Here is a 26,714-nt window from a genome sequence, read left to right as displayed (position 1 = left end):
AACCCCCCACAAGTGACCCTTTTTTGCAAATAAAATCACTGATGTCTGAATTAGAATTGAATGAAGTAAACAAAGATTCAATCTTTTGCCACACTTGCAAGAAGACATCCAGCCTGCATGAGCCAATATTCCTACATTTAAAATTTTTGTGACAAGAAATTGCTGCACTTAGAAAGGCCAGTCCAATGTGCTAATAGATGGGTGTCTCTAATAACGTGCACTAATCAGTTTATAGATGCTTTATTTTCATTGTTTGCTTTTTGATAACAGATGTTTATTGGTAATTTCTTACATTTATTAGTCATAATTTAGTGCTTTAAATTGTTTTCCATTTCTCTTATATAACGACATGTGAAATTACATTGACTATCACTTATACAAGTTGCCAAGTAAATTATTTAAAAGAAAGTGTCTACCTACCCGTGTGGTTTTTCTGAGTAAAAAAATAAACATGTAAGAAAATTTTCCCCAGATTTTGAACATGAAAATTACTTCTCCCCTGCGTGACTTCTCCAGTGTATCTAAACTAGATTTGATGTGTTTGTAAAAACATTTCCCATATTCTCATTAGAAAAATAGCTTCTCTATTGTGTGAATTTTCAAATGAGTAGCACGATTTCTCAGATGTCTAGTAAGAGTTTTTTTTCTGTTGAAAACATTTTCCACATACCGAACATGAAAATGGTTGCTCCCCTGTGTGAATTGTCTTATGATGAAATTTTGAAGACCAGCATTCCCACATTCTAAACATTCTACCCTGTGTGAATTTTCAAATGTGTAGCAAGATTTGCTTTCAGTTTATAACATTTTCCACATTCTGAACATATAAATTGTGTCTCCCCTGTATGACATCTGTGATGTCTAACAAGATGTGATTTATCTCTAAAACATTTCCCACATTCTAAACATGAAAATGGCTTCTCCCCTGTGTGAAATCTTTGATGTATGACAAGATTTGTTTTCCCTGTAAAACATTTCCCACATTCTGAGCATGAAAATGGCTTCTCTCCTGTGTGAATTTTCTGATGCTGAGCAAGAGATGATTTGTCAGAAAAACTTTTTTCACATTCTGAGCATGAAAATGGCTTCTCCCCTGTGTGAATTCTCAGATGTTTAGTTAGATCAGATTTCGTTATGCAACATTTCCCACATTCTGCGCATGAAAACGGCTTTTCTCCTGTGTGAATTTTCTGATGCTGAGCAAGAGATGATTTGTAAGAAAAACTTTTTTCACATTCTGAGCATGAAAATGGCTTCTCCCCTGTGTGAACTCTCTGATGTTTAGTTAGATTAGATTTCGTTATGCAACATTTCCCACATTCCGAGCATGAAAATGGCTTTTCCCCTGTGTGAATTTTCTGATGCTGAGCAAGAGCTGATTTGTCAGAAAAACCTTTTTCACATTCTGAGCATGAAAATGGCTTCTCCCCTGTGTGAATATACAGATGTTTAGCAAGATTTGTCTTCCGATTAAAACATTTACCACATTCTGAACATGAAAATGGCTTCTCCCTTGTGTGTATTTTCTGATGCCGAGCAAGACATGATTTGTCAGAAAAACTTTTTTCACATTCCGAGCATGAAAATGGCTTCTCCCTTGTGTGAATTCTTTGATGTTTAGTAAGATCAGATTTCGATATACAACATTTCCCACATTCCGAACATGAAAATGTCTTCTTTCTTGTATGTGGTCTTGGATGTTCACCATCCCTTTTGTTATATTTCTTTTTCTTAACAAGGAGTAGAGGTATGTCTGGTGTAATGGGATGCTCTTCAAAAGTATCATGTGTGATACTAGGATCATTTGCATTAAAATCTGAAAATATCAGGTATTTCTCTGAGATCACGTTCCAGTTAACTGCCAAGAAAATAAAATGTATATTTATTTTTCAATAGACATTGAATCATTGCTAAAAATTGATCATGGGTTGCTCCTGAACAGCTTCCTGACTCATCCCATGCTTATACGTCCATCTGCATCACATCTGTGCATGACCTAGATTATTTTTTAACTTCATAAACTGTAAAATACCAGTCAACGACTAATTCCTGTTTCCTAGGGAGTCCCTGCATGCCTAACTACCAGGCAGTCCTTATTCACAGCCTGTTTCGGCCATCACCGGCTTTCCACAGTTTGCACAACCTTGCTGGTAAGCATAATCATGACAGAACAACTGACCAATACCATTGAAGAGGTTGTTGCCTTTCAAATAAAATATGTCCATCACTGCACTTGGCTTCAAAATAAAAAAAACTATCTGCGTTGGACTCACCTTCTAGGGGTCCACTGGTGAATCTCTGACACTGCTCCGCATGTCTGGCATTGGCTGCAACGATGACATTGACAGCTTGGCAACTAATCTGCTTACTGATTGGTTGATGTGCTATTGACTTGGTGTCAGTCTGGCAGGCAATGCTAAACCTTGGGAGCAGTGGGAGAGACGTACCACGATACGCCGCATTTATCACACTCCTCAATATTGAAATTGTAACACCCAGAAGGAAAGTTGTGAAGTTATGGAAATCACAGGCTCAAAATACATGTTAGTAATTTGGAAATAATAAAAAATGGAAACAAAACATAAAAACATCTCTATCCTTTCAGTATCAAGCATGAGTGGCTTGTTTAAAAATGCACTTACACGCTTTGGTTGTTATCAATGAGGTTTTTAATAGTGATGAGCGAATATACTCGTTACTCTAGATTTCTCGAGCATGCTCAGGGGTCCTCTGAGTATTTTTTTAGTGCTTGCAGATTTAGTTTTTCTTGCCGCAGCTGAATGATTTACATCTGTTAGCCAGCATAAGTACATGTGGGGATTCCCTAGCAACCAGGCAACCGTTGAGAGTGCTCGAGAAATCTCGAGTAATGAGAATATTCGCTCATCACTAGGAATGTTCTGCCGCACTGAATGCACTTGGGCAAGAAAATCCTCAAGATCTGCTGCTGGCAGCTCAATTTGCAATTGTCAACCAATGATGTCTCAGACATAGTCAATGGCAGAGAAGTCCAGAGACGTTGCAAAACACGAGGGCATGTTTAAACAGCACTGGCAGCTCACAGTACCACAAGCAATATGCAGCCAGGATTGTCATGTGTGTGGAAAAACTCCTGTGATACTTTGGAGAACTGGCCACACCACTGCAATTCCTAGCTGTTAGTGTACATGGGGGGAATTTTAGATTTTAGAGAGGGCAGGATACTGTACATTATGTCACCTCACACTGTAATCATGGGGGTAGGACTAGTGTGACATTCCCTCGTTAAGGCTTCTTCATTGCATGGTCTCCGTAGTCTCCAGACCAGTCTCTGGTTATCGTTGCATTCAAGACAAAAACTGGAATCATTGTTGAAGAGGAAAAACCTCCATTCTTGCCTCCATTGCCATCTTGTTATTCCCCTTTGTTAAGCTGGTGGTGTAGTGGCTTATCAAAATTCAAAAGTTTGTAAAAAATAAAAAAAAGTGGTTGTATTGTTTACCTTACAGGGTTAATCAACACCATGATGGGGATAACAAATATGCTAACTTTTAAAATTCCTTTATTTTTAGGAATAGGTGTGTGATTTGGAGTGGGTTTCATAAACCCACTCCAAATCACATACCTATTCTTAAAAATAAAGGAATTTTAAAAAAGTTAGCATGTTAAAAACCTTTTTTAACCCCTTTCATGATCTTTCGTTTTGTTGAGACTTAGTTTTTTCCTCTCTTTCTTCCCAGAGCTATATATTTTTATTTTTCTGTCAATATAGCCGTTTGAGGGCTTTTTTTTTGTGGGACGAGTTGTACATTTAAATTAACCTATTGTTTATAATATATCGTACTGGAGAACGGGCAAACGAATTCCAATTGCGATGACATTGCAAAAAAAAAGTGCAATTCCACATTTCTGTTTTGTTTTTTTATTTACCATGTTCACTAAATGCTAAAACTTACCTGGCAATATGATTACTTAGGTCACTATGAGTATGTACTGTAAATACCAAACATGTTTGGGTTCTTTTTTATTTAAGTAGTGAAAAAAATAGCTTATGTTGCCATTTTCTGAGACCCGTAGTTTTTCCATTTTTTGGATTTGGCTCTAGGTAGGGGATTATTTTTTGCTCTCCAAGCTAACGTTTTTATTGATACAATTTTCGGATAGATACAATGTTTTTATTGCCTATTATTGCAATGTTGCAGTGGCCCAAAAAAAAGTAATTCAGGCGTTTAGATTTTATTCTCGTTAGGCCATTTACAGATCGGATTAATTTACTTTATATTTTGAGAGAGCGGACATTTCTGAAAGCAGCGATATCAAATATGCATTTTTTTCTTTTGTTTTCAGGGAGGCGATTTGAACTTTTGTTTTTTATTTTTTGTAAAAAAACAATTTTTGCATCTTTTTACTGGCTTCAGTAGTTCCCTTAGGAGACTTGGAGTTGCGATTATCCGATCGCCTGTGCTACACATAGCAGGGATTCAGCACTGCTATGGATAGGAGAAATCACGATCTCCTATGAAGGCCGGCCACGAGGTGGATCTCGGATCCATCAGCGGCTGTTAGAGGCTCATGACAGATGATCAGATCAGAGCTTTCTGGTATTCTTTAAATTTATATATTTTTTTAATTTAATTGTCATATTACATCTATTTTTAATTTTTTGTTTTTTATTACTTTACTTATACATGATTAGGTCTTTTGGAGTTGCTATTTTAACTCAAAATCCTTTGGTAATCTTCTGATTTCATGATGCCTTGCACACAGTCAAGGAACCCAGTGCCAGAGACAGTAACACATCCCCAAATCCACAATTTTGTAAAGGTACCAACAATTTTGTCAGGCTCATTTTTAGGGTATTGTGTGAAAATTATATCCAATTTGCCTTTTTTCTTGTTTTTCGTGTTGTTGTAATATACACAAAGGAAATAAACATGTGAATAACAAAACATGTAAGATTGTTATAATTTTCTGGGATAAGTACATCATTTTCTGAAACAATTCCAAGTGTGCCAACACTTTTGACCATGACTGTATATCTGACTGCAATTATTTATTTCACCTAGGAATCCATTAGTGCCTATACTGCTAAACTGGTATGTATTTGATTCTATTTCTTCAATAGTGATAGATCTAATAGTACTTATTATTCTATATATGCATTATTGTAATAAATCATATTAATGCATATTGATACATATACAAGTGTTTCTCACAAAATTAGAATATCATCAAAAAGTTAGTTTATTTCAGTTCTTCAATACAAAAAGTGAAACTCATATTATATAGAGTATATACAGTACAAACACTGATCTATTCAAGTGTTTATTTCTGTTAATGTGGATTGTGGTTTACAGCCAATGAAAACACAAAAGTCATTATCTCAGTAAATTAGAATACTTTTTAACACCAGCTTGAAAAATCATTTTTAAAATCCGAAATGTTGGCCTACTGAAATGTTCAGTAAATGCACTCAATATTTGGTCGGGGTGGCTTTTGCAGCAATTACTGCATCAATGCAGCATGGCATGGAGATGATCAGCCTGTGTCACTGCTGAGGTGTTATGGAAGCCCAGGTTGTTTTGATAGCAGCCTTCAGCTTGTCTGCATTGTTGGGTCTGGTATCTCTCATCTTCCTCTTGACAATACCCTATAGATTCTCTATGGGGTTAAGGTCAGGCGAGTTTGCTGGCCAATCAAGCACAGCGATACTGCTGTTTTTAAACCAGGTATTGGTACTTTTGGCAGTGTGGACAGGTGTCAAGTCCTGCTGGAGAATTAAATTTCCATCTTCAAAAGACTTGTCAGCAGAGAGAAGTATGAAGTGCTCTAAAATTTTCTGGATGACATGGCTCCCCAAACCATCACTGATTGTGGAAACTTCACACTAGACCTCAAAGAGCTTGGATTGTGGCCTCTCCACTCTTCCTCCAGACTCTGGGACCTTGATTTCCAAATGAAATGCAAAATTTACTTCCACCTGTAAAAAACAGCTTGGACCACTGAGTAACAGTCCAGTTCTCTTTCTCCTTGGACCAGGTAAGATGTTTCTGGCTTTGTCTGTTGGTCATGAGTGGCTTGACACAAGGAATACGACACTTGTAGCCCATGCCCTGGATACCTCTGAGTGTGGTGGTTCTTGAAGCAATGACTCCAGCAGCAGTTCACTCCTTGTGAATCTCCTCTAAAATTTTAAATGGCCTTTTCTTAACAATCCTTTCAAGGCTGCGGTTATCCCGGTTGCTTGAGCACCTTTTTCTACCAAACCTTGTCCTTCGACTCAACTAACCATTAGTATGCTTGATTACAGCACTCTGTGAATAGCCAGCTTATTTAGCAATGACCTTTTGTGGCTTACACTCCTTTTGGAGTGTGTCAATGACTGCCTTCTGGACATCTGTCAAGTCCGCAGTCTTCTCCATGATTGTGGAGCCTATGGAAACAGACTAAAGGTACCGTCACACATAACGATATCGTTAACGATATCGTTGCTTTTTGTGACGTAGCAACGATATCGTTAACGAAATCGTTATGTGTGACAGCGACCAACGATCAGGCCCCTGCTGGGAGATCGTTGGTCGCTGGGGAAAGTCCAGGACTTTATTTCGTCGCTGGATCTCCCGCAGACATCGCTGAATCGGCGTGTGTGACGCCGATTCAGCGATGTCTTCACTGTTAACCAGGGTAAAAATCGGGTTACTAAGCGCAGGGCCGCGCTTAGTAACTCGATGTTTACCCTGGTTACCAAAGTAAAAAAAAAAAAACACTACATACTTACATTCCTGTCACGTTCCTCAGCGTCAGCTTCCCTGCTTCCCCCAGTGTCAGCGCCGGCCGGCCGTAAAGCAAAGCACAGCGGTGACATCACCGCTCTGCTTTCCGGCAAGCTCGCTTACACAGAGCAGGGAGGCTGAGGCTGGGGGACGCGACAGGAATGTAAGTATGTAGTGTTTTTTTTTTACTTTTACAATGGTAACCAGGGTAAACATCGGGTTACTAAGCGCGGCCCTGCGCTTAGTAACCCGATGTTTACCCTGGTTACCCGGGGACTTCGGGATCGTTGGTCGCTGGAGAGCAGTCTGTGTGACAGCTCTCCAGCGACCAAACAGCGACGCTGCAGCGATCGGCTAATGTGACGGTACCTTAAGACCTTTTTAAATGCTATGGAAGCCTTTGCAGGTGTTTTTTGTTAATTATTCTAATTTACTGAGATAATGACTTTTGGCTTTTCATTGGCTGTAAACCATAATCATCAACATTAATAGAAATAAACACTTGAAATATATCATTCTGTTTGTAATGACTCTATATAGTACATGAGATTCACTTTTTGTATTGAAGAACTGAAATAAATTAACTTTTTGATGATATTCTAATTTTCTGAGAAGCACTTGTATGTCTATGGGGAAGATTTTGTTTGTTGTAATCTTGGAGCTATATGTTGTTTAATAAAATGTAATTGCTTTTTGTACTCCCAGGTGTCCCCCTTTTTCTGTATTGCTTTTTTCTCTTGATAGTACTGAAAGGGTTATCAAGACCTCACGAGGAGGAAATGCTTAGTTACTTACCGGTAACGGTGTTTTCGGAGCCCATGACAGCACCACGAGAGAGTGGATCTGCCCTTCAGGGACAGGAAACCTACAGACATAAAAGGGCGGCACATCTCTCCCACATCAGTTGGATTACAGAGCATGAGAGGACCTCCCAGGTTAGTAGGAGTGATGAGCGAGTAAACTCGATGCTCAGGTTTTCCCGAACACACTCGGGTGGTCTCTGAGTATTTGTTAGTGTTCAGAGATTTAGTTTTCATCGCAGCAGCTGAATGATTTACAGCTACTAGCCAGCTTGATTACATGTGGAGATTCCCTAGCAACCAGGCAACACCCACATGTACTCAGGCTGGCTAAAGGCTATATATCATTCAGCTACATCAACAAAAACTAAATCTCAGAACACTAACAAATACTCGGAGACCACCCGAGCGTGCTCGGGAAAACCCGAGCAACGAGTATACCCGCTCATCACTAGTTAGTAGCAATAAATACACATTATTCCGTACACAAAATAACTTTTCAGTCGTGATGATGCTAAGGCAAAAGGAAATGCTCACTCGCCCGTAAAGGGAATATAACGGTGCTGTCATGGGCTCCAAAAAACACCGTTACCGGTAAGTAACTAAGCATTTATTTGTTCTCCCATGACAGCACAACAAGAGAATTACAGAGAGGTAAGGAAATTAGGGAGGTAATGCATCCTAAAACACCCTTCTCCCAAATGTTAGATAGAAGGAGGCACCCATATCAAGTCTATAATGTTTGAAAAATGTGGAGGGAGAAGACCATGTAGCCGCCTTACATATCTCCTCAATCGACACCTTCGATCTCTCTGCCCAGGAAGTCATTACAGCCCGTGTGGAGTGTGCCTTCAGACCCTCTGTAACTGCAACACCACTCGCTGTATAGGCCAAAGAAATTGCTTCCCTGATCCACCTAGCTACGGTGCTCTTGGAGACACTAAGCCCCTTCCCAGCACCCTGAAAGGAGACAAAAAGAATTCTCTTTCTTCCATGGGTCAGTTATTGAAATATAACTAAGCAAGCACCTCCTAACAAGTGAATGGAGCTTCACCTCCTTTTGATTTCTGGTGTTGGCACAAAAGGAAGGAAGAACTATCTCTTGCAATCTGTGGAACTTAGAGGCTACTTTTGGTAAATACGAGAGTTCTGGCTTCAAAATAACTCTATCCTCCCTAAACTGGGTATATGGTGGATGTCTGCATAGGGCCTGAATGTCACTTACTCTACGGGCTGATGTTAATACAACCTAAAGGGCCGTTTTGAGAGAAAGAATTTTTATTGTGGCTACCTCAAAGGGCTCAAATGGAGATTCTGTCAATGACTTTAGCACTAAATTCAAATCCCAAGGCATTAACCTTTGTCTAAGGATAGGCCTAGACCTAGCTGATACCCTGATAAACCTAGATATCCAATAATTGCCTGCTAGATCACAATTATAAAGGGCCCCTAGAGCCAACACCTGGACTTTGAGGGTGCTTGTGACTAGACCCAATTCTAGGCCCTTGTGTAGAAACTCCAACACCTGGTCTATCAGAACCTTTCCTCAAACTTCCACCCATGATCCTGATAGAAACTTGCTCCAGGTTCTGGTGTACATTTTTGTCATGGATACTTTCCTACTTTTAAAGGGACTCTGTCACCTGAATTTGGCGGGACTGGTTTTGGGTCATATGGGCGGAGTTTTCGGGTGTTTGATTCACCCTTTCCTTACCCGCTGGCTGCATGCTGGCTGCAATATTGGATTGAAGTTCATTCTCTGTCCTCCGTAGTACACGCCTGCGCAAGGCAAGATTACTTTGCGCAGGCGTGTACTATGGAGGACAGAGAATGAACTTCAATCCAATATTGCAGCCAGCATGCAGCCAGCAGGTAAGGAAAGGGTGAATCAAACACCCGTAAACTCCGCCCATATGACCCAAAACCAGTCCCGCCAAATTCAGGTGACAGGTTCCCTTTAAGTAAAATGGTCACAAGATTATGAGAAAACCTTTTCCTTCTTAACGGTGTCCTCTCAAATTTCACGCCATCAGATAACGTAACCTGGACACTCGAGGATGGAGGATTGGTTCCTGGGAGAGGAGGTCTGAGAGTTCCGGAAGAACAAATGGGTTGGATATGGACATCTTCTTCAGCCAGGAATACCACGGCCTCTTGGGCCAAAAAGGGCGATTAGGATAACACGTGCCCTCTCTTCCCATATCTTCCTCAATACCAATGGAAACAGAGCTATCGGAGGAAAGGGATCTGCCAGCTTGAAATCCCATGGGATCAAGAGAGCATCTATCGTATGTGGACCTTCACTGGGGTTCAGGGAACAGAACCGATGGACTCTCCTGTCCCCTCTGTTGGCAACAGAGATCTCTATCCGGATACCCCCACATCTGCTCAATTTGGTTGAAGACAGTCTGGTTCAACACTTATTCTCCCTGCCTGAGCTCGTTGCGGCTTAAGAAGTCAGCCTTGATGTTTTCTTTTCCTCTTATGTGCACGGAGGTCAAAGACAGCAGATGAGCTTCAGCAATCTGAAAAATACGTCACTTCTAAAAAGGACCTGGATCGGGTTCCCTCACTCTGACATGTTGACAATGTAACGACATAAGGAGCCGTCTTATTTCCAGCTCCAGTGCCAACAACTCTTTCAGGTTAGACGAACCAGCCTGCTCACTGCATGTCCAATTCTCTTGAACCCACATCTTCCCCAAATAAGCCCCCCAACCCTTGAGGCTGACAGTAAGGGAGATATAAGAGAACCCCTCTGGACAAGTTTGACACATCTAACCATCAAAGTAGGGACTGTATCGTAGGGGGGACAAAGATATTTTCATTTCTAGGCACCTTCCAAGCTGACGGTCGTTATGTAATACATCCCACTGTAAGGCCCTAGTATGGAATTGGGCCCAGCAAACAGCCGGAATACAGGAAGTGAGTGAGCTTAGATGGGACATCGCCCCTAAGGGACAGATTGATTGTTCACCGCCTTCCAAACTTGACGCCGAATACCGTCTTCTTTGGACCCCAGTAATCGACACTCCTGAATCTCAGAGTCCAACACAAGATCCAGGAATGCCTTTACCTTTAGGGGCTGTAAACGTGACTTTTTGATATTCACAAGCCACCCCAACCCCTCTAGTGTGGACATTACCAATTTCAATTGAGTGGTGCTGTGCCGGACCGAACTGCCTACAATTAAAAAGTCATCTAGATAGGGAACCACCATGACAACCTTCTCATGGAGATGTGCCATGAGCTCTACGATCACTTTGGTAAAGACCCATTGAGCAATTGCGAAACAAAACGGGAGGCTTCTAAACTGTGGTAGATGAAAAAAAAAAAAGGTTAGATTATATTCACCTGGGCCGTCCGATCCGATGGGCGTCGCGATCCGGGTCCTCCCATCTTCTTACGATGACGTCCTCTTCAGGTCTTCATGCTGCGGCTCCGGCGCAGGCGTACTTTGTCTGCCCTGTTGAGGGCAGAGCAAAGTACTGCAGTGCGCAGGGAAAGGTCAGGGAGGCCTGGCGCCTGCGCACTGCAGTACAAAGTACGCCCGTGCCGGAGCCTGAAGACAAGAAGAGGACTTCATCTGATGAAGATAGGAAGCGCCGGACCGGACCATCAGCGGGAACGCCCCTGGGTGAGTATAATCTAACCTCTTTTTCTCATCTTTTAGGATACATCGGGGGCTTATCTACAGCATTACAGAATGCTGTAGATAAGCCCCTGATGCCGGTGGGCTTACCTCACCCTCGATATTGGGGGTGACAGATTCCCTTTAAGATCCAATACCACCATAAAGCAAGATTTAAAGAGCAACTTTATTGCCGACCTCACATACTCCATCTTAAAAGGGACATACCACCAAAAACTTGTTCAGACCTTTAAGGTTAATAATGAATGGTCCGAAAGAAACCGTCCGTTTTTTTATATCAGGAAGAGTGGGGAGTAAAATTCCCTACCTCTTTCTGACACAGGAACCTCTACCAAGACTTGTGCTATAGTTCCAGGACTTCCGACTCGAGCCTGCTGCTCTGCTGGTGAGGAACGCGTGGCTGTTAACATAAACTTGTCCTGAGGTATTACCCGGAACTCCAATTTTAGTCCTGCACTTATGAGATTAAGGAGCCATACAATATTTGAAATCTTTGACCAGGCCAGATAGAAGGCCGAAAGCTTTCCCCCAACCAGGGCAGTCATTGAGGCAGTTTCCTGTGAACCCGGGAGGAAGGCCCTTTGTGCTGCATTAGAAAGGGCCGCTGCTCTTGCCGCTAACCTGACTGAGGCCACCGACACGTCAGATAAAAAAGCTGCAGCCCCCTGGATCATGGGAAGAGAAGTCTGGATACTTTCTCTGGACGCTTTGTCCTTCAATTGAGATTCTAACTAGTCCAACCAGACCATCAAAGACCGGCTTGTACAGGTGGCTGCCATCGCCGGCCTAACGGACCCTGCCGGCATCTCTCAAGCGCCCTTCAGAAAGGTATCTGCTTTCCTGCCTTTCAATCTTCCCATTTCCTCAAATGTTAGCGAGGCTTTCTTAGATGCCTGAGCAACCGCCATGTCCAGCTTTGGGGCTTTATCCCATGAGGACGAGGCAGACTCCTCGAACGGGTACCTTCTTTCGAAAGCCAGAGGTAGGGAACCTTCCCTTTCAGACCTCTTCCTTTTCCGTAAAACAAGAAAACTGATCTTATCGTTCAGAGGAAAAGATCTGTGAGCTTTCTTATCCAAACTCCAAACATCACATCCTGCATGGATTTTTACCAGGACCTAACAATGCCAATCCTCGCTTAGAATAAAAGTCTTCATCTCTATGAGAACCTGTGAGTCCTCTCTTAGACTAAAATCTATATCTCTGTGGAGGGGTAGGGTCCTCTTTTGATTAAAAATGCCTGTAGCTAGTGGAGTGCTCAGTCAGAAGGTTCATCTAGTTCACTCTCTGAGTTTGAACCAGTTATAGAAGAAGTAATCAGGCTCCTTGCATCTTCTCGCCCAACCACTTGCACCAGTGACCCCATTCCGTCACATCTCCTCCAGTCCCTTTCCCCAGCTGTCACCTCTCACCTAACAAAAATATTCAACCTTTCTCTCACTTCTGGTATTTTTCCCTCCTCATTTAAGCATGCCATCATACATCCATTACTTAAAAAACCATCCCTCGATCAAAACTGTGCCGCTAATTATAGACCTGTCTCTAATCTTCCCTTCATCTCTAAACTCCTCGAGCGCCTGGTCCACTCCCATCTTACCCGCTATCTCTCAGATAACTCTCTTCTCAACCCTCTTCAATCTGGTTTCCGCTCTTTACACTCTACTGAAACTGCCCTCACTAAAGTCTCTAATGACCTACTAACAGCTAAATCTAATGGTCACTACTCCATGCTAATTCTTTTGGATCTCTCCGCAGCATTCGACACTGTGGATCATCAGCTCCTCCTCACTATGCTCTGCTCCATCGGCCTCAAGGACACCGTTCTCTCCTGGTTCTCCTATCTCTCTGACCGCTCCTTCACTGTATCTTTTGCTGGTTTCTCCTCCTCTCACCTTCCCCTTACTGTTGGGGTTCCTCAAGGTTCAGTCCTAGGCCCCCTCCTCTTCTCTTTGAATACTGCCCCTATTGGACAAACAATCAGTAGATTTAGTTTCCAGTACCATCTCTATGCTGACGACACCCAATTAGCGTGACTCCCTCAGCGACTCAGCACGCCATCAGCGCTCCAGGCAACATAACGTGCACAGTGTGGGCACATCGTATGCCCAAGCAGCTTACTCTGCTCACAGTCACAGTCTCCATTACTGCCTCTGAAATTTGCCTCTACATATATTGTCAGCATACTCATGCATCTGATTAAATGTCCAGATCCTACGCTCCAGATAAACTTGCTCTGAGGAAGGTCCACAAAGGACCGAAAACGTTTAGCAAGATACGAGCTACAGCTGATCTGTTTGTCCAGATGTAAAATAAATGACTATTTTCTACAAGCATTATTGAGTGCCAAGCTTTTTGATACAGTTGACACCCAATTATACACTTCTTCTCCTGATATCACACCGTCCAAGCCTTCCTTAATAAATTTCAGGCCACTCCCCAGATCCGATACGCCTGGATCACTAGGTCCTCCATGTGGCCTGTCAGGTGCCTCTTCCCCTGGACTGCCAGTCGTGCCTCCACCCCGCGTGACTGTGCCCCCGGTACACACAAGTTTGACAACACCACCACCCAGCCGACGTCACCGCCCCCATGACTCAGACCGGCGCCGCCCGATATCCCGGACACGCCTGTCCACAGCCCCAGGAACCATGTCCCTCGAACTTACAGCTGCAGCTTACAGCTGCAGCAGCCGCATCCCCGGTGTCCCAGAGGGCACGTCACAGAGCGTGCCCCAGCCGGGTCACCGAAGATGCGCCCTGGCCGCATCACAAGGGGTGTACCCCAGCTGCGTCACCGGACAGCGCCTCAGCCATAATAGCGCGCCGGCCGCCGGAGGCATCACCATCACGCGCCTGGAACACAGTGCCAGAGGACACACACCGTCGCAACCCGGCCTACTCACTTGCACCATAACGCTGGACCACAATCAAGCCAGTCATCCTTCCCGGAGGCTGCTTGCCTGCTGCCGCTCACACGTGCAGTTCCCCTGCACCCACTGTCGCACCTGCAGAACACCAGGCCGGCCGAGGCAGGAGACTCCCGCTGCATGAGCCGAATAGCCGGGCCTGCGAGTATCTTACATCTTCTACCTTCATCTTCAGGTATGCCTGGAGAGTTTCACCTGTCAGGGAAAGGAAACCAACAGGTGCAGGAGAGAGGTGCCACCCTTTTATGTCTGTAAGTTTCCTGTCCCTGAAGGGCGGATCCCCTTTCTTGTGGTGCTGTCATGGGAGACCGAGTAAAAAAGAAAAGAATCCTTCTACGAAAGGAGACAAAATGAATACTTGAGGCTCGAAGAGACGGATTTCATGTAAATCCGTCAACATCTTATAATAATAAAAAGAGAAAAATATATTGTATATAGCTCTTTTCTACGTTGTTAAGGTCTATTTTCTACTGTTGGATTAAGTGATTATTCCTGTACCATGTAAAAACCAGTGTTTAATACTCTGATAATGGGTACTGTTCCCCAAGCTATGGATAAGGGCTGTGAACAGGCACGAAACGCGTCGGCGGGGATGTCACCATAAGTGTATGTGTTTTTTGTTAGCACATACCTGCACAGAAGGAATAGTTTTAATCAGGGAATAAAACCGATGTTTTAGCCTTTCTATGTGGTACTGGATTATCGCTGTACAAGTCCTGGTTCTACATATTCTCTGAATCCTTATCTTGAGATCATAGACGTCCATCACATAAGGGGTTACTTACCTCTTCTGCTCAGCCACCGCATCAAGTCCATGGTGGGGCTGATGCACAACACATGCCCTAAACACATTGATGCTAAGTCCATGACCCTCAAGGATTTATCTCTCATCAGATATAATTAGTATTAATAATCCCCTTTCACGGATGGCCAGGTCAGTCTCCATGCCTCCTCTTTAGGATGAACTCGTGAGAAATTTAGCAAATCACTATCCGCAGCCAAAACTAACCCTTTCCTGCTGTGGATGGAGTTAGGCTGGAGCAATCACATGACCAAACGGTTAGAACAGATTGTACAGAGATCGGCCCCATATTCTTCTTTAGGGAAAACTGTATTATTTTAGTTTTGGCCTGTGAAAGGTTGTAGCTAAAATGCTTTAATAGGGTGTTTAAGAGGGTGGTCTTTTGGTAAGCACTAAATCTTTTGGTCAGTAAAAATGCACATCAAAAAGTTTTGAGAGGACAAGCCCTAAAAAATGAAAACTAGAATTCTACAGGAAGGATAATCTGTGATTTCTCTGCATTTAGTGGTTACTACTCACCTTTGCAATTATCTGTAGGAATCTCCTCTTTACACCGCTCATCTCCCCTCACATAGGTCTCTGTAGTATTAATATGGGTCAGATCTTCACCCTGAAACAAAGATTGTAAAAGTCAGAGACAGATGGAGAAGTCACATCTATGATCAGCTCTAATCCTGCCATCTCCACCGTTCTCATTACACAAGTATAAAACATATAATACTGGTGGATAAAACAAGACTGAGCACAAGACCTTCACACCCGTCTACACATCATAGGGGAGATCTCATGACACCTTCCTTGCACCCACCTGATGATCTTCAGGAAAGTTGGGATCTTCTTCTTTACAGTCCTGTGGAAGAAGAGGATGGGGACATCTCTCTGGTGTTGTCCTCTTACTGCATACAACTGGAGGAAACACATACAGGGACTGAATCCATTCTATACATACAGATAATTATAGACTGTGTGTATTTAGTCCTGTCTATTACCTGGTGATGTAAGGGGCTGGGGAACCTCCATCATGACGTCCTTGTACAGATCTTTGTGCCCTTCTAAATACTCCCACTCCTCCATGGAGAAATAGATGGTGACATCCTGACACCTTATAGGAACCTGACAAATACCATGATACCATCATCACCTCGATCTCTTCATAGTGCTACTGTATAATGTCCCAGCATTCCCAGAAGTCACCTCTCCAGTCAGCAGCTGAATAATCTTGTAAGTGAATTCTAGGATCTTCTGATTATTGACTCCTGCATGTTTCAGGGGGTGAGGTGGAGGCCCCATGATTGGCCTGAGGGGTCTTCCCCATCCCTCAGACACAGGGTCCTGACAGTGCTCACTAAAGATCTTCTTCACTACTGTGTAATCCTGGTTATGGAGAGACATTAATAAATCTCACTACAGACATTTCCAGAGTCCTCACCTCTCCAGTTCAGTCCATCTGTTATTCCCATAGATAAGAATGATGTAATGTGAAGTCATCAGAATCTCTCACCTCACCAGTAAGCCAGAAGAGGATCTCTTGGGTGAGATGCAATACACCCTCCGTGATCTTGTCACTGCTCCTATCCATCCTTAACGGGCCAATCAGGAAAATTCTCTTATACAGAAGATCTCCACTGAGAGGATCCAATATTGTTGGGACCTGAATGCGCAGAAGATCAACCCATGTAACATCATGAAAAAATCCATTCATTATCTTAAGAAATTTCCTCCACATCACATCTTCATGGCGGCAGCATCTACCTGATGATCCAGAGGAACATTGGGATTTTCTTTTTTACAGTCCTGCGGAAGAAGAGGACGAGGACATCTCTCTGGTGTTGTGCTCTTACTGGATAGAACTGGAGGAAACACATACAGGGACTGAATTCATTCGTTACATACAGATAATTATAGACCGTGTCCATTTAGTCCTATCTATTACCTGGTGATGTGAAGGGCTGGGGAACCTCCATCATGACGTCCTTGTACAGATCTTTGTGTCCTTCTAAATACTCCCACTCCTCCATGGAGAAATAGATGGCGACATCCTGACACCTTATAGGAACCTGACATATAATGATTCCGTCATCACCTCGATCCCTTCATAGCGTTACTGTATAATATCCCAGCATTCCCAGCAGTGTCACCTCTCCAGTCAGCAGCTCAACCATCTTGTAGGTGAGTTCTAGGATCTTCTGGTCATTGATGTCCTCGTGAATCAGGGGGTGAGGTGGAGGCCCTGTGATTGGGCTCAGGGGTCTTCCCCATCCCTCAGACACAGGTTCCTGACAGCGCTCACTAGAGGTCTTCTTCACTACTGTGTAATCCTGATTATGGAGAGACACATTAATGAATCTCACTACAGACATTTCCAGAGTCCTCACCTCTCCAGTTCTGTCTATCTGTTATTCCCATAGATAAGAATGATGAATGTGACGTCATCAGAATCTCTCACCTCTCCAGTAAGCCGGAAGACGATCTCTAGGGTGAGGTGTAATATCTTGTCCAATATCTTTTTCCTGTCCTTATCCATCCTTGATAAGTCTATCAGAAAATATATCTTATATAAAATATCTCCACTGAGAGAATCTGATATTGTAGGGACCTGAATGGGGAGAAGATGAGTTGATATAACATCTTAAAGAATCTATTCCATATGTTATTAAGAAATCTTCTCCACATCACATCTTCATGGTAGCAGCATGTCGGGCACATGATCTCCATAAACCATCATGTAATAGAACAATTACATCTCAGACATACCGGCATCTAATATCGTCATTGCAGCAATGTAAACAGACTGAAGGAAACAATGGACGCCTGAGTGATGGAGTGGAAATATGTCATAAAGATGGAGCGCGGCCTGAACTCGATGTGTTTTATGGCCTTTCCCCAGAATCTGCCATCTACGAGGATAATGGTGCAGATTACTAAGGCTGGGTTCACATTGCGTTAATACAGTCCGTTAACGCTGCCATTAACCCCTATTATTAGGTGCATCGCCAACGCATGCCATAATCGTCATGCGCTAGCGGTGTGCAGTCATTCAGTGACGGAGCCTCGGATGCGGGCTGCAGCGTCTGAGACTCCGTCACTGCTAATGAATCATCTGTGCTAGCAGTATAGCATAACGCGATGGCGTGTATGCTATAGCGTTAACGCAGCCCGTCAACGCTATGCGTTGAATGGGCTGCTTTAACGCAGTGTGAACATGGCCTAATACAGGAGACGTTCTGGTCACAGGAACTCCGGAAATACAAAGTGCAATTACACTGGGAGGGTCCCGGGGAGCGGCCATGAGGGGGATTTACAGGAGTCGTTCATTATAACTGCCGCAATTAGAAATGTCGCCTGAAGAAACCGCGATAGAAACAAGTCCGGTATATGGAACCTCGGAGAGGCTTCTACAGGGGACGTGTGCGCTTCTCTCTATTCATCGTCTATGGGACGGAGGAGAAACGAGCGCGGCTCTAACTGGCGACAATGCAGGAAGACGATGAGAGAATCGCTGACGTTTTCTACCCTCAATGTGACAGGTTCCCTTATATGAAGCCCAGAATGACAAATAGAAATGTTATACAAAAATATGGGAAAAGATTCCGGCACAACCATCCAGGAAAAAAATATTCTTTATTTAAACGTAGTTAAAACATTAAAAGGCGAGGCCTCGCACCTTTCCTGTACAGCAGGGGTGGGGAATCTTTTTTTCTCCCTAGTGCCATTTGGATACTTATACCATCCTTCAGGGGCCGTACAAACTCCATCCGGAAAGTACATCCTGACTCTGGCACTGGTGTCAGGACGTAATCTTTCATTGCATGCCCTTCAGTGTTCAGTAGTGAACACTTCATGTGTGTGTTAACAAAGCAACAAGAAATTCATGAGTTGGTGGCAATCAAAATACAGCTCCCTGCCCAAGAATGTGGTCCCTGAGAATCTGCCCGGGGGCCCGATAAAATGTCATCGAGGGCCATAAATGGCCCCGGGGCTGAGGTTCCCCACCCCTGCTGTACAGTGTAGTGTCAACCATTGTAGTAATGTTGTCACCTATAAGCATGATGTCTAAAAATAGGGTGCTGGTGGCTAACGGATTACAAGCAAATCTGATGTTACAGGAATTGGAATTGAGGTATGATGTGAGTTCAGAATAAGTGGAGGCATCACCTTTCCAGACTAGAAGGACGTCCTCCACATATCTGGCAGACCATACCAGGTGTGGAATGAAAGGGCTGTTATTGGTAAAGATATAAATTTCCTCCAACCAGACCATATAAAGTATTGCCAAAGAAGAAGAAAATTTAGACCCCATCGGGGCTCCAATTGTCTGTGGAAAAAAATTTGATTGGAACATAAAATAGTTGTGTTTCAAAAGGTAATCAAATGACAGTAGAATAAAAAAAAATTCAAAAGGTGAAGTATATACACTGTATTTATCCAAATGTCTCATAGTTTACTTTACAACATCACAAGTTGCAAAAAAAAAAAATCTATCCAGCCATTTAAATGTTTCAAAAACCTTTAGGACAGTGGAAGAGTCCTTCAAAAAACAGGAGTCCTGGAAATGAGGGGTTGAAGATATCCATCAAGCCATGCACTAAAGGTTTCGTTAAGTGAATCAATCCAGAAATTGTGGTTTTTAAGGATGGTAGACAAAGATTCTTATGAACTTTGGGCAAACCATGGAACACAGGAATGACCGGAAAATCTGGATTGAGCCACTTAAGTAGTTTGGAATTTAATACCCTCAATCTCATTCCCTCATTAAGACGCTGTGTAAGAGTGGATCTAATAGCGGTGGTAGGATCTGACCTTGAAGGAAAATAAGTGTTGGTGTCATTGAGAATAGAAAAAACCATAGAGCATTATAGGTCGGTATCTAGAACCACCACAGATCCACCCTTATCTGACTAGCCAATTGTCAAATTAGGGCAAGTTTGCATGTCTTTCACAGCATCAAACAGCAGTTTGTCAAAATGATAATTCTCACCGCTATTAAGTACATGAGAGTAATTGTCTTATATCCTTCTCTACGAAAGATTAGAAAAGATCCATCGCAGGCACTGTGACCTGAATGGGGTAGTAGGTAGGGTTAGAAAGTGTGGCAGAAATCTCCAGGTCTCGTGGCTTGCCAGTATCCCTTCCCATGTCTTGCAGTATGGTACGCCAGATATGTGGATGGTGTCTTTCTAGTCTGGAAAGGTGATGCCTCCGCTTACTCTGAACTCATATCATACCTAAATTCCAATTCCTGTAACATCAGATTTACTTGTAATGTTTGAGGGTGGGTGTGAGCCCCTTTACCCATCCAAGGGGCTGATCCCTAGAGCAGGGGTCCCCAACTCCAGGCCTCGAGGGCCGCCAACAGTGCAGGTTTTCAGGATTTCTTTAGTATTGCGATCATCTGCACAGGCGATGATTCCAACCCCTGTGCAATACTAAGGAAATCCTGAAAACCTGCACTGTTGGCGGCCCTCGAGGCCTGGAGTTGGGGACCACTGCCCTAGAGGGTGGAACAATAAGCCCATGGATATACTATCATTCTTCTGGGACCTGTGTGGTGTGAGGATATAGGATCTGCTGCTGCGGCCAGATCCTGGTGCCTGTCTATGAACTACTGTAGTGTTTTGTTTTCCCTGGAGTCGGATTATTGGGTGTCGCCATGGATTTGTTATTTTGTTGTGGCCTTATTGTAAGCTGAAGAACCTGATCACTGTTTGCCGGAATATTCTCTCAGTTGCAATAAGGCCATGTTCACACAGTGCGTTTTTTACTGCGGAACCGCAGCGGTATTGCCGCTGCGGTTCCGCAGCAGTTTTCCATGCAGGGTACATAACAATGTAACCCTATGGAAAACAGTCACTGCTGTGCACATGGTCCGTAATTTCGTTTAAAAAGCCGCGCAGAATAGCTGCGGCAAAAAAGAAGGAGCATGTCACTTCTTTTTCCTGAACCGCAGCGGTTCTGCACCCATAGACCTCCATTGTGAGGTCAAAATCGCAGTAAAACCCGCAGATCAAAAATATATCTGCGGGTTTTACTGCGATTTGATGTGCAGAACCGCTGCAGCAGGAAGTGCGGGGGAGCGGGCGGAAGTGCGTGGGCGGAGTGTGGCTGCCCCCCCGTGCTCCGATCCCGCCCCCCCGTGCTCCGATGCCCCCCCCCGTGCTCCGATGCCCCCCCACAGTGCTCCGATGCCCCCCCCGTGCCCTAATCTCCCCCCCTTATACTTACCCGGCGTCCCAGTGTCCGTCCGGCCGTCTTCTCCCTGGGCGCCGCCATCTTGCAAAATGGCGGGCGCATGCGCAGTGCGCCCGCCGAATCTGCCGGCCGGCAGATTCGCTCCGAAGTGCATTTTGATCACTGAGATATAACCTATCTCAGTGATCAAAATAAAAAAATAGTAAATGACACCCCCCCCACTTTGTCACCCCCATTGGTAGGGACAATAAAAAAATTAAGAATTTTTTTTTTTTTTTCACTAAGGTTAGAATAGGGGTAGGGGTAGGGTTAGGGTTAGGGGTAGGGTTAGGGTTAGGGGTAGGGTTAGGGTTAGGGGTAGGGTTAGGGTATTTTCAGCCATTTTAGCCCTAAAAAGCTTCCTAGGAAACACACAGTCTCTGCATAGAAAACTGCATAAAAAAAGGATAAAAAAACGCATCAAAAAAACGCATCAAAAAACGCATCAAAAAAGGACAAAAAAAGGACCTGCGTTTTCTGCCAAGAGCTGCAGTTTTTTAAAAAAACTGTCCTGAAAAAAAAAGGATGGAAATCCTGAACGTGTGAACATACCCTAAAGGTCTCTTGGCTTTTTCATCGGTCTGCCGTCCCTGCTTGCTCTGTCGCACACCCCGTCACAGTACTATGCAGTGTATATATACAGGACAGGAGGAGTGGTACTATGCAATGTATATATACAGGAGGAGTGGTACTGTGCAGTGTATATATACAGGACAGGAGGAGTGGTACTGTGCAGTGTATATATACAGGACAGCAAGAGTGGTACTGTGCAGTGTATATATACAGGAGGAGAGGTGCTGTGCAGTGTATATATACAGGAGGAGAGGTGCTGTGCAGTGTATATATACAGGACAGGGGGAGTGGTACTGTGCAGTGTATATATACAGGACAGGAGGAGTGGTACTGTGCAGTGTATATATACAGGACAGGAGGAGTGGTACTGTGCAGTGTATATATACAGGACAGCAAGAGTGGTACTGTGCAGTGTATATATACAGGAGGAGAGGTGCTGTGCAGTGTATATATACAGGACAGGAGGAGTGGTGCTGTGCAGTGTATATATACACAGGACCGGAGGAGTGGTACTGTGCAGTGTATATATACAGGACAGGAGGAGTGGTACTATGCAGTGTATATATACAGGACAGGGGGAGTGGTACTGTGCAGTGTATATATACAGGACAGGAGGAGTGGTACTGTGCAGTGTATATATACAGGACAGCAAGAGTGGTACTGTGCAGTGTATATATACAGGAGGAGAGGTGCTGTGCAGTGTATATATACAGGACAGGGGGAGTGGTACTGTGCAGTGTATATATACAGGACAGGAGGAGTGGTACTGTGCAGTGTATATATACAGGACAAGAGGAGTGGTACTGTGCAGTGTATATACACAGGACAGCAAGAGTGGTACTGTGCAGTGTATATATACAGGAGGAGAGGTGCTGTGCAGTGTATATACAGGAGGAGAGGTGCTGTGCAGTGTATATATACAGGACAGGAGGAGTGGTGCTGTGCAGTGTATATATACACAGGACAGGAGGAGTGGTGCTGTGCAGTGTATATATACAGGACAGGAGGAGTGGTGCTGTGCAGTGTATATATACACAGGATAGGAGGAGTGGTACTGTGCAGTGTATATATACAGGACAGGAGGAGAGGTGCTGTGCAGTGTATATATACAGGACAGGGGGAGTGGTACTGTGCAGTGTATATATACAGGACAGGAGGAGTGGTGTTGTGAATTCTGTGGCAGAGCTCCCTCCTGTGGTCACAAGTGGTACTTCGGCTGATTCTCTCTGTAAGCTTCCGTTGGTGGAGGGAAGTGGTACTGCGGCTTCTGAGTTTCCTCCCTCAGGTGATGTGGTGAGGTCGTTAGGTGCTGCTCTACTTAACTCCACCTAGTGCTTTGATCCTGGCTTCCTGTCAATGTTCCAGTATTGGACTTGTTTTCCTCCTGGATCGTTTCTGTGGCCTGCTGCTCTGCATAGCTAAGTTTTCCTTTGCTATTTTGTTTGCTTTTCTTCTGTCCAGCTTATCTATTTGTTTGCTGGAAGCTCTGGGACGCAGAGGGTGTACCTCCGTGCCGTTAGTTCGGTACGGAGGGTCTTTTTGCCCCCTTTGCGTGGTTTTTAGGGTTTTGTGTTGACCGCAAAGTTACCTTTCCTATCCTCGCTCTGTTCAGAAAGTCGGGCCTCACTTTGCTAAATCTATTTCATCTCTACGTTTGTCTTTTCATCTTACTCACAGTCATTATATGTGGGGGGCTGCCTTTTCCTTTGGGGTATTTCTCTGAGGCAAGGTAGGCTTGTTTTCTATCTTCAGGCTAGCTAGTTTCTCAGGCTGTGCCGAGTTGCATAGGTAGCGTTAGGCGCAATCCACGGCTGCCTCTAGTGTTGTTTGATAGGATTAGGGATTGCGGTCAACAGAGTTCCCACGTCTCAGAGCTCGTTCTATGTTTTTGGATTATTGTCAGATCACTGTATGTGCTCTGACCTCTATGTTCACTGTGGTACTGAATTGCCTAATCACAACAGAGTGGTACTGTGCAGTGTATATATACAGGACAGGAGGAGTGGTACTGTGCAGTGTATATATACAGGACAGCAAGAGTGGTACTGTGCAGTGTATATATACAGGAGGAGAGGTGCTGTGCAGTGTATATATACAGGACAGGAGGAGTGGTGCTGTGCAGTGTATATATACACAGGACAGGAGGAGTGGTACTGTGCAGTGTATATATACAGGACAGGAGGAGTGGTACTATGCAGTGTATATATACAGGAGGAGTGGTACTGTGCAGTGTATATATACAGGACAGGAGGAGTGGTACTGTGCAGTGTATATATACAGGACAGCAAGAGTGGTACTGTGCAGTGTATATATACAGGAGGAGAGGTGCTGTGCAGTGTATATATACAGGACAGGGGGAGTGGTACTGTGCAGTGTATATATACAGGACAGGAGGAGTGGTACTGTGCAGTGTATATATACAGGACAGGAGGAGTGGTACTGTGCAGTGTATATATACAGGAGGAGAGGTGCTGTGCAGTGTATATATACAGGACAGGAGGAGTGGTACTGTGCAGTGTATATATACTGGACAGGAGGAGTGGTACTGTGCAGTGTATATATACAGGACAGGAGGAGTGGTACTGTGCAGTGTATGTATACAGGACAGGAGGAGTGGTACTGTGCAGTGCATGTATACAGGACAGGAGGAGTGATACTGTGCAGTGTATATATACAGGACAGGAGGAGTGGTACTGTGCAGTGTATATATACAGGAGGAGAGGTGCTGTGCAGTGTATATATACAGGACAGGAGGAGTGGTACTGTGCAGTGTATATATACAGGACAGGAGGAGTGGTACTGTGCAGTGTATATATACAGGACAGGAGGAGTGGTACTGTGCAGTGTATATATACAGGACAGGAGGAGTGGTACTGTGCAGTGTATATATACAGGACAGGAGGAGTGGTACTGTGCAGTGTATATATACAGGACAGGAGGAGTGGTACTGTGCAGTGTATATATACAGGACAGGAGGAATAGTACTGTGCAGTGTATGTATACAGGACAGGAGGAGTGGTACTGTGCAGTGTATATATACAGGACAGGAGGAGTGATACTGTGCAGTGTATATATACAGGACAGGAGGAGTGGTACTGTGCAGTGTATATATACAGGACAGGAGGAGTGGTACTGTGCAGTGTATATATACAGGACAGGAGGAGTGGTACTGTGCAGAGTATATATACAGGACAGGAGGAGTGGTACTGTGCAGTGTATATATACAGGACAGGAGGAGTGGTACTGTGCAGTGTATATATACAGGAGGAGTGGTACTATGCAGTGTATATATACAGGAGGAGTGGTACTGTGCAGTGTATGTATACAGGACAGGAGGAGTGGTACTTTGCAGTGTATATATACAGGACAGGAGGAGTGATACTGTGCAGTGTATATACAGTTAGGTCCATATATATTTGGACAGAGGCAACATTTTTCTAATTTTGGTTATAGACATTACCACAATGAATTTTAAACAAAACAATTCAGATGCAGTTGAAGTTCAGACTTTCAGCTTTCATTTGAGGGTATCCACATTAAAATTGGATGAAGGGTTTAGGAGTTTCAGCTCCTTAGCATGTGCCACCCTGTTTTTAAAGGGACCAAAAGTAATTGGACAATTGACTCCAAAGCTATTTCATGGACAGGTGTGGGAAATTCCTTCGTTATGTCATTCTCAATTAAGCAGATAAAAGGCCTGGAGTTGATTTGAGGTGTGGTGCTTGCATTTGGAAGGTTTTGCTGTGAAGTAAACATGCGGTCAAAGGAGCTCTTCATCCAGGTGAAACAAACCATCCTTAAGCTGCAAAAACAAAAAAAAACCTATCCGAGAAATTGCTACAATATTAGGAGTGGCAAAATCTACAGTTTGGTACATCCTGAGAAAGAAAGAAAGCACTGGTGAACTCATCAATGCAAAAAGACCTGGGCGCCCACGGAAGACATCAGTGGTGGATGATCGCAGAATAATCTCCATGGTGAAGAGAAAACCCCTTCACAACAGCCAACCAAGTGACCAACCCTCTCCAGGAGGTCGGTGTATCAATATCCAAATCTACCATAATGAGAAGACTGCATGAAAGTAAATACAGAGGGTTCACTGCACGGTGCAAGCCACTCATAAGCATCAAGAATAAAAAGGCTAGACTGGACTTCGCTAAAAAACATCTAAAAAAGCCATCACAGTTCTGGAAGAACATTCTTTGGACAGATGAAACCAAGATCAACCTCTGCCATAATGATGGAAAGAGAAAAGTATGGTGAAGGCATGGTACAGCTCATGATCCAAAGCATACCACATCATCTGTAAAACCCGGCGGAGGCAGTGTGATGGCTTGGGCATGCATGGCTGCCAGTGGCACTGGGTCACTAGTGTTTATTGATGATGTGACACAGGACAGAAGCAGCCGAATGAATTCTGAGGTATTCAGAGACATACTGTGTGCTCAGATTCAGCCAAATGCAGCCAAACTGATTGGTCATCGTTTCATACTACAGATGGACAATGACCCAAAACATAAAGCCAAAGCAACCCAGGAGTTTATTAAAGCAAAGAAGTGGAATATTCTTGAATGGCCAAGTCAGTCACCTGATCTCAACCCAATTGAGCAGCATTTCACTTGTTAAAGACTAAACTTCAGACAGAAAGGCCACAAACAAACCGCAACTGAAAACCACCGCAGTGAAGGCCTGGCAGAGCATCAAAAAGGAGGAAACACAGCGTCTGGTGATGTCCATGAGTTCAAGACTTCAGGCAGTCATTGCCAACAAAGGGTTTTCAACCAAGTACTAAAAATGAACATTTTATTTAAAATTATTGAATCTATCCAATTACTTTTGGTCCCTTTAAAAACAGGGTGGCACATGTGAAAGAGCTGAAACTCCTAAACCCTTCATCCAATTTTAATATGGATACCCTCAAATGAAAGCTGAAAGTCTGAACTTCAAGAGCATCTGAATTGTTTTGTTTAAAATTCATTGT

General features: G+C 43.8%; 1 protein-coding gene across 1 annotated transcript in view; it reads right to left on the bottom strand.

The window, feature by feature from the left end:
* Positions 1-224: 224 nt before the first annotated feature.
* LOC138663940 (zinc finger protein 157-like) overlaps positions 225-26,714 on the bottom strand; it is an 84,919-nt gene continuing 58,429 nt past the window's right edge. The window contains exons 2-11 of the mRNA XM_069750314.1: positions 17,379-17,528; positions 17,071-17,250; positions 16,866-16,989; positions 16,685-16,782; positions 16,434-16,583; positions 16,127-16,306; positions 15,922-16,045; positions 15,741-15,838; positions 15,452-15,542; positions 225-1,858 (exon numbers count right to left, since the gene is read on the bottom strand). Of these exons, the coding sequence (XP_069606415.1) occupies positions 753-1,858; positions 15,452-15,542; positions 15,741-15,838; positions 15,922-16,045; positions 16,127-16,306; positions 16,434-16,583; positions 16,685-16,782; positions 16,866-16,989; positions 17,071-17,250; positions 17,379-17,528 (2,301 nt within the window). The 3' untranslated portion in view covers positions 225-752. The remainder of the gene's footprint in view (positions 1,859-15,451; positions 15,543-15,740; positions 15,839-15,921; positions 16,046-16,126; positions 16,307-16,433; positions 16,584-16,684; positions 16,783-16,865; positions 16,990-17,070; positions 17,251-17,378; positions 17,529-26,714) is intronic.

This window comes from Ranitomeya imitator, chromosome 2 (genome assembly GCF_032444005.1).
Source record: "Ranitomeya imitator isolate aRanImi1 chromosome 2, aRanImi1.pri, whole genome shotgun sequence".
NCBI classification, from domain to species: domain Eukaryota; kingdom Metazoa; phylum Chordata; class Amphibia; order Anura; family Dendrobatidae; genus Ranitomeya; species Ranitomeya imitator.
The sequence above is the reverse complement of the archived record's forward strand: the minus strand, read 5'-3'. Positions and strand labels throughout refer to the sequence as shown.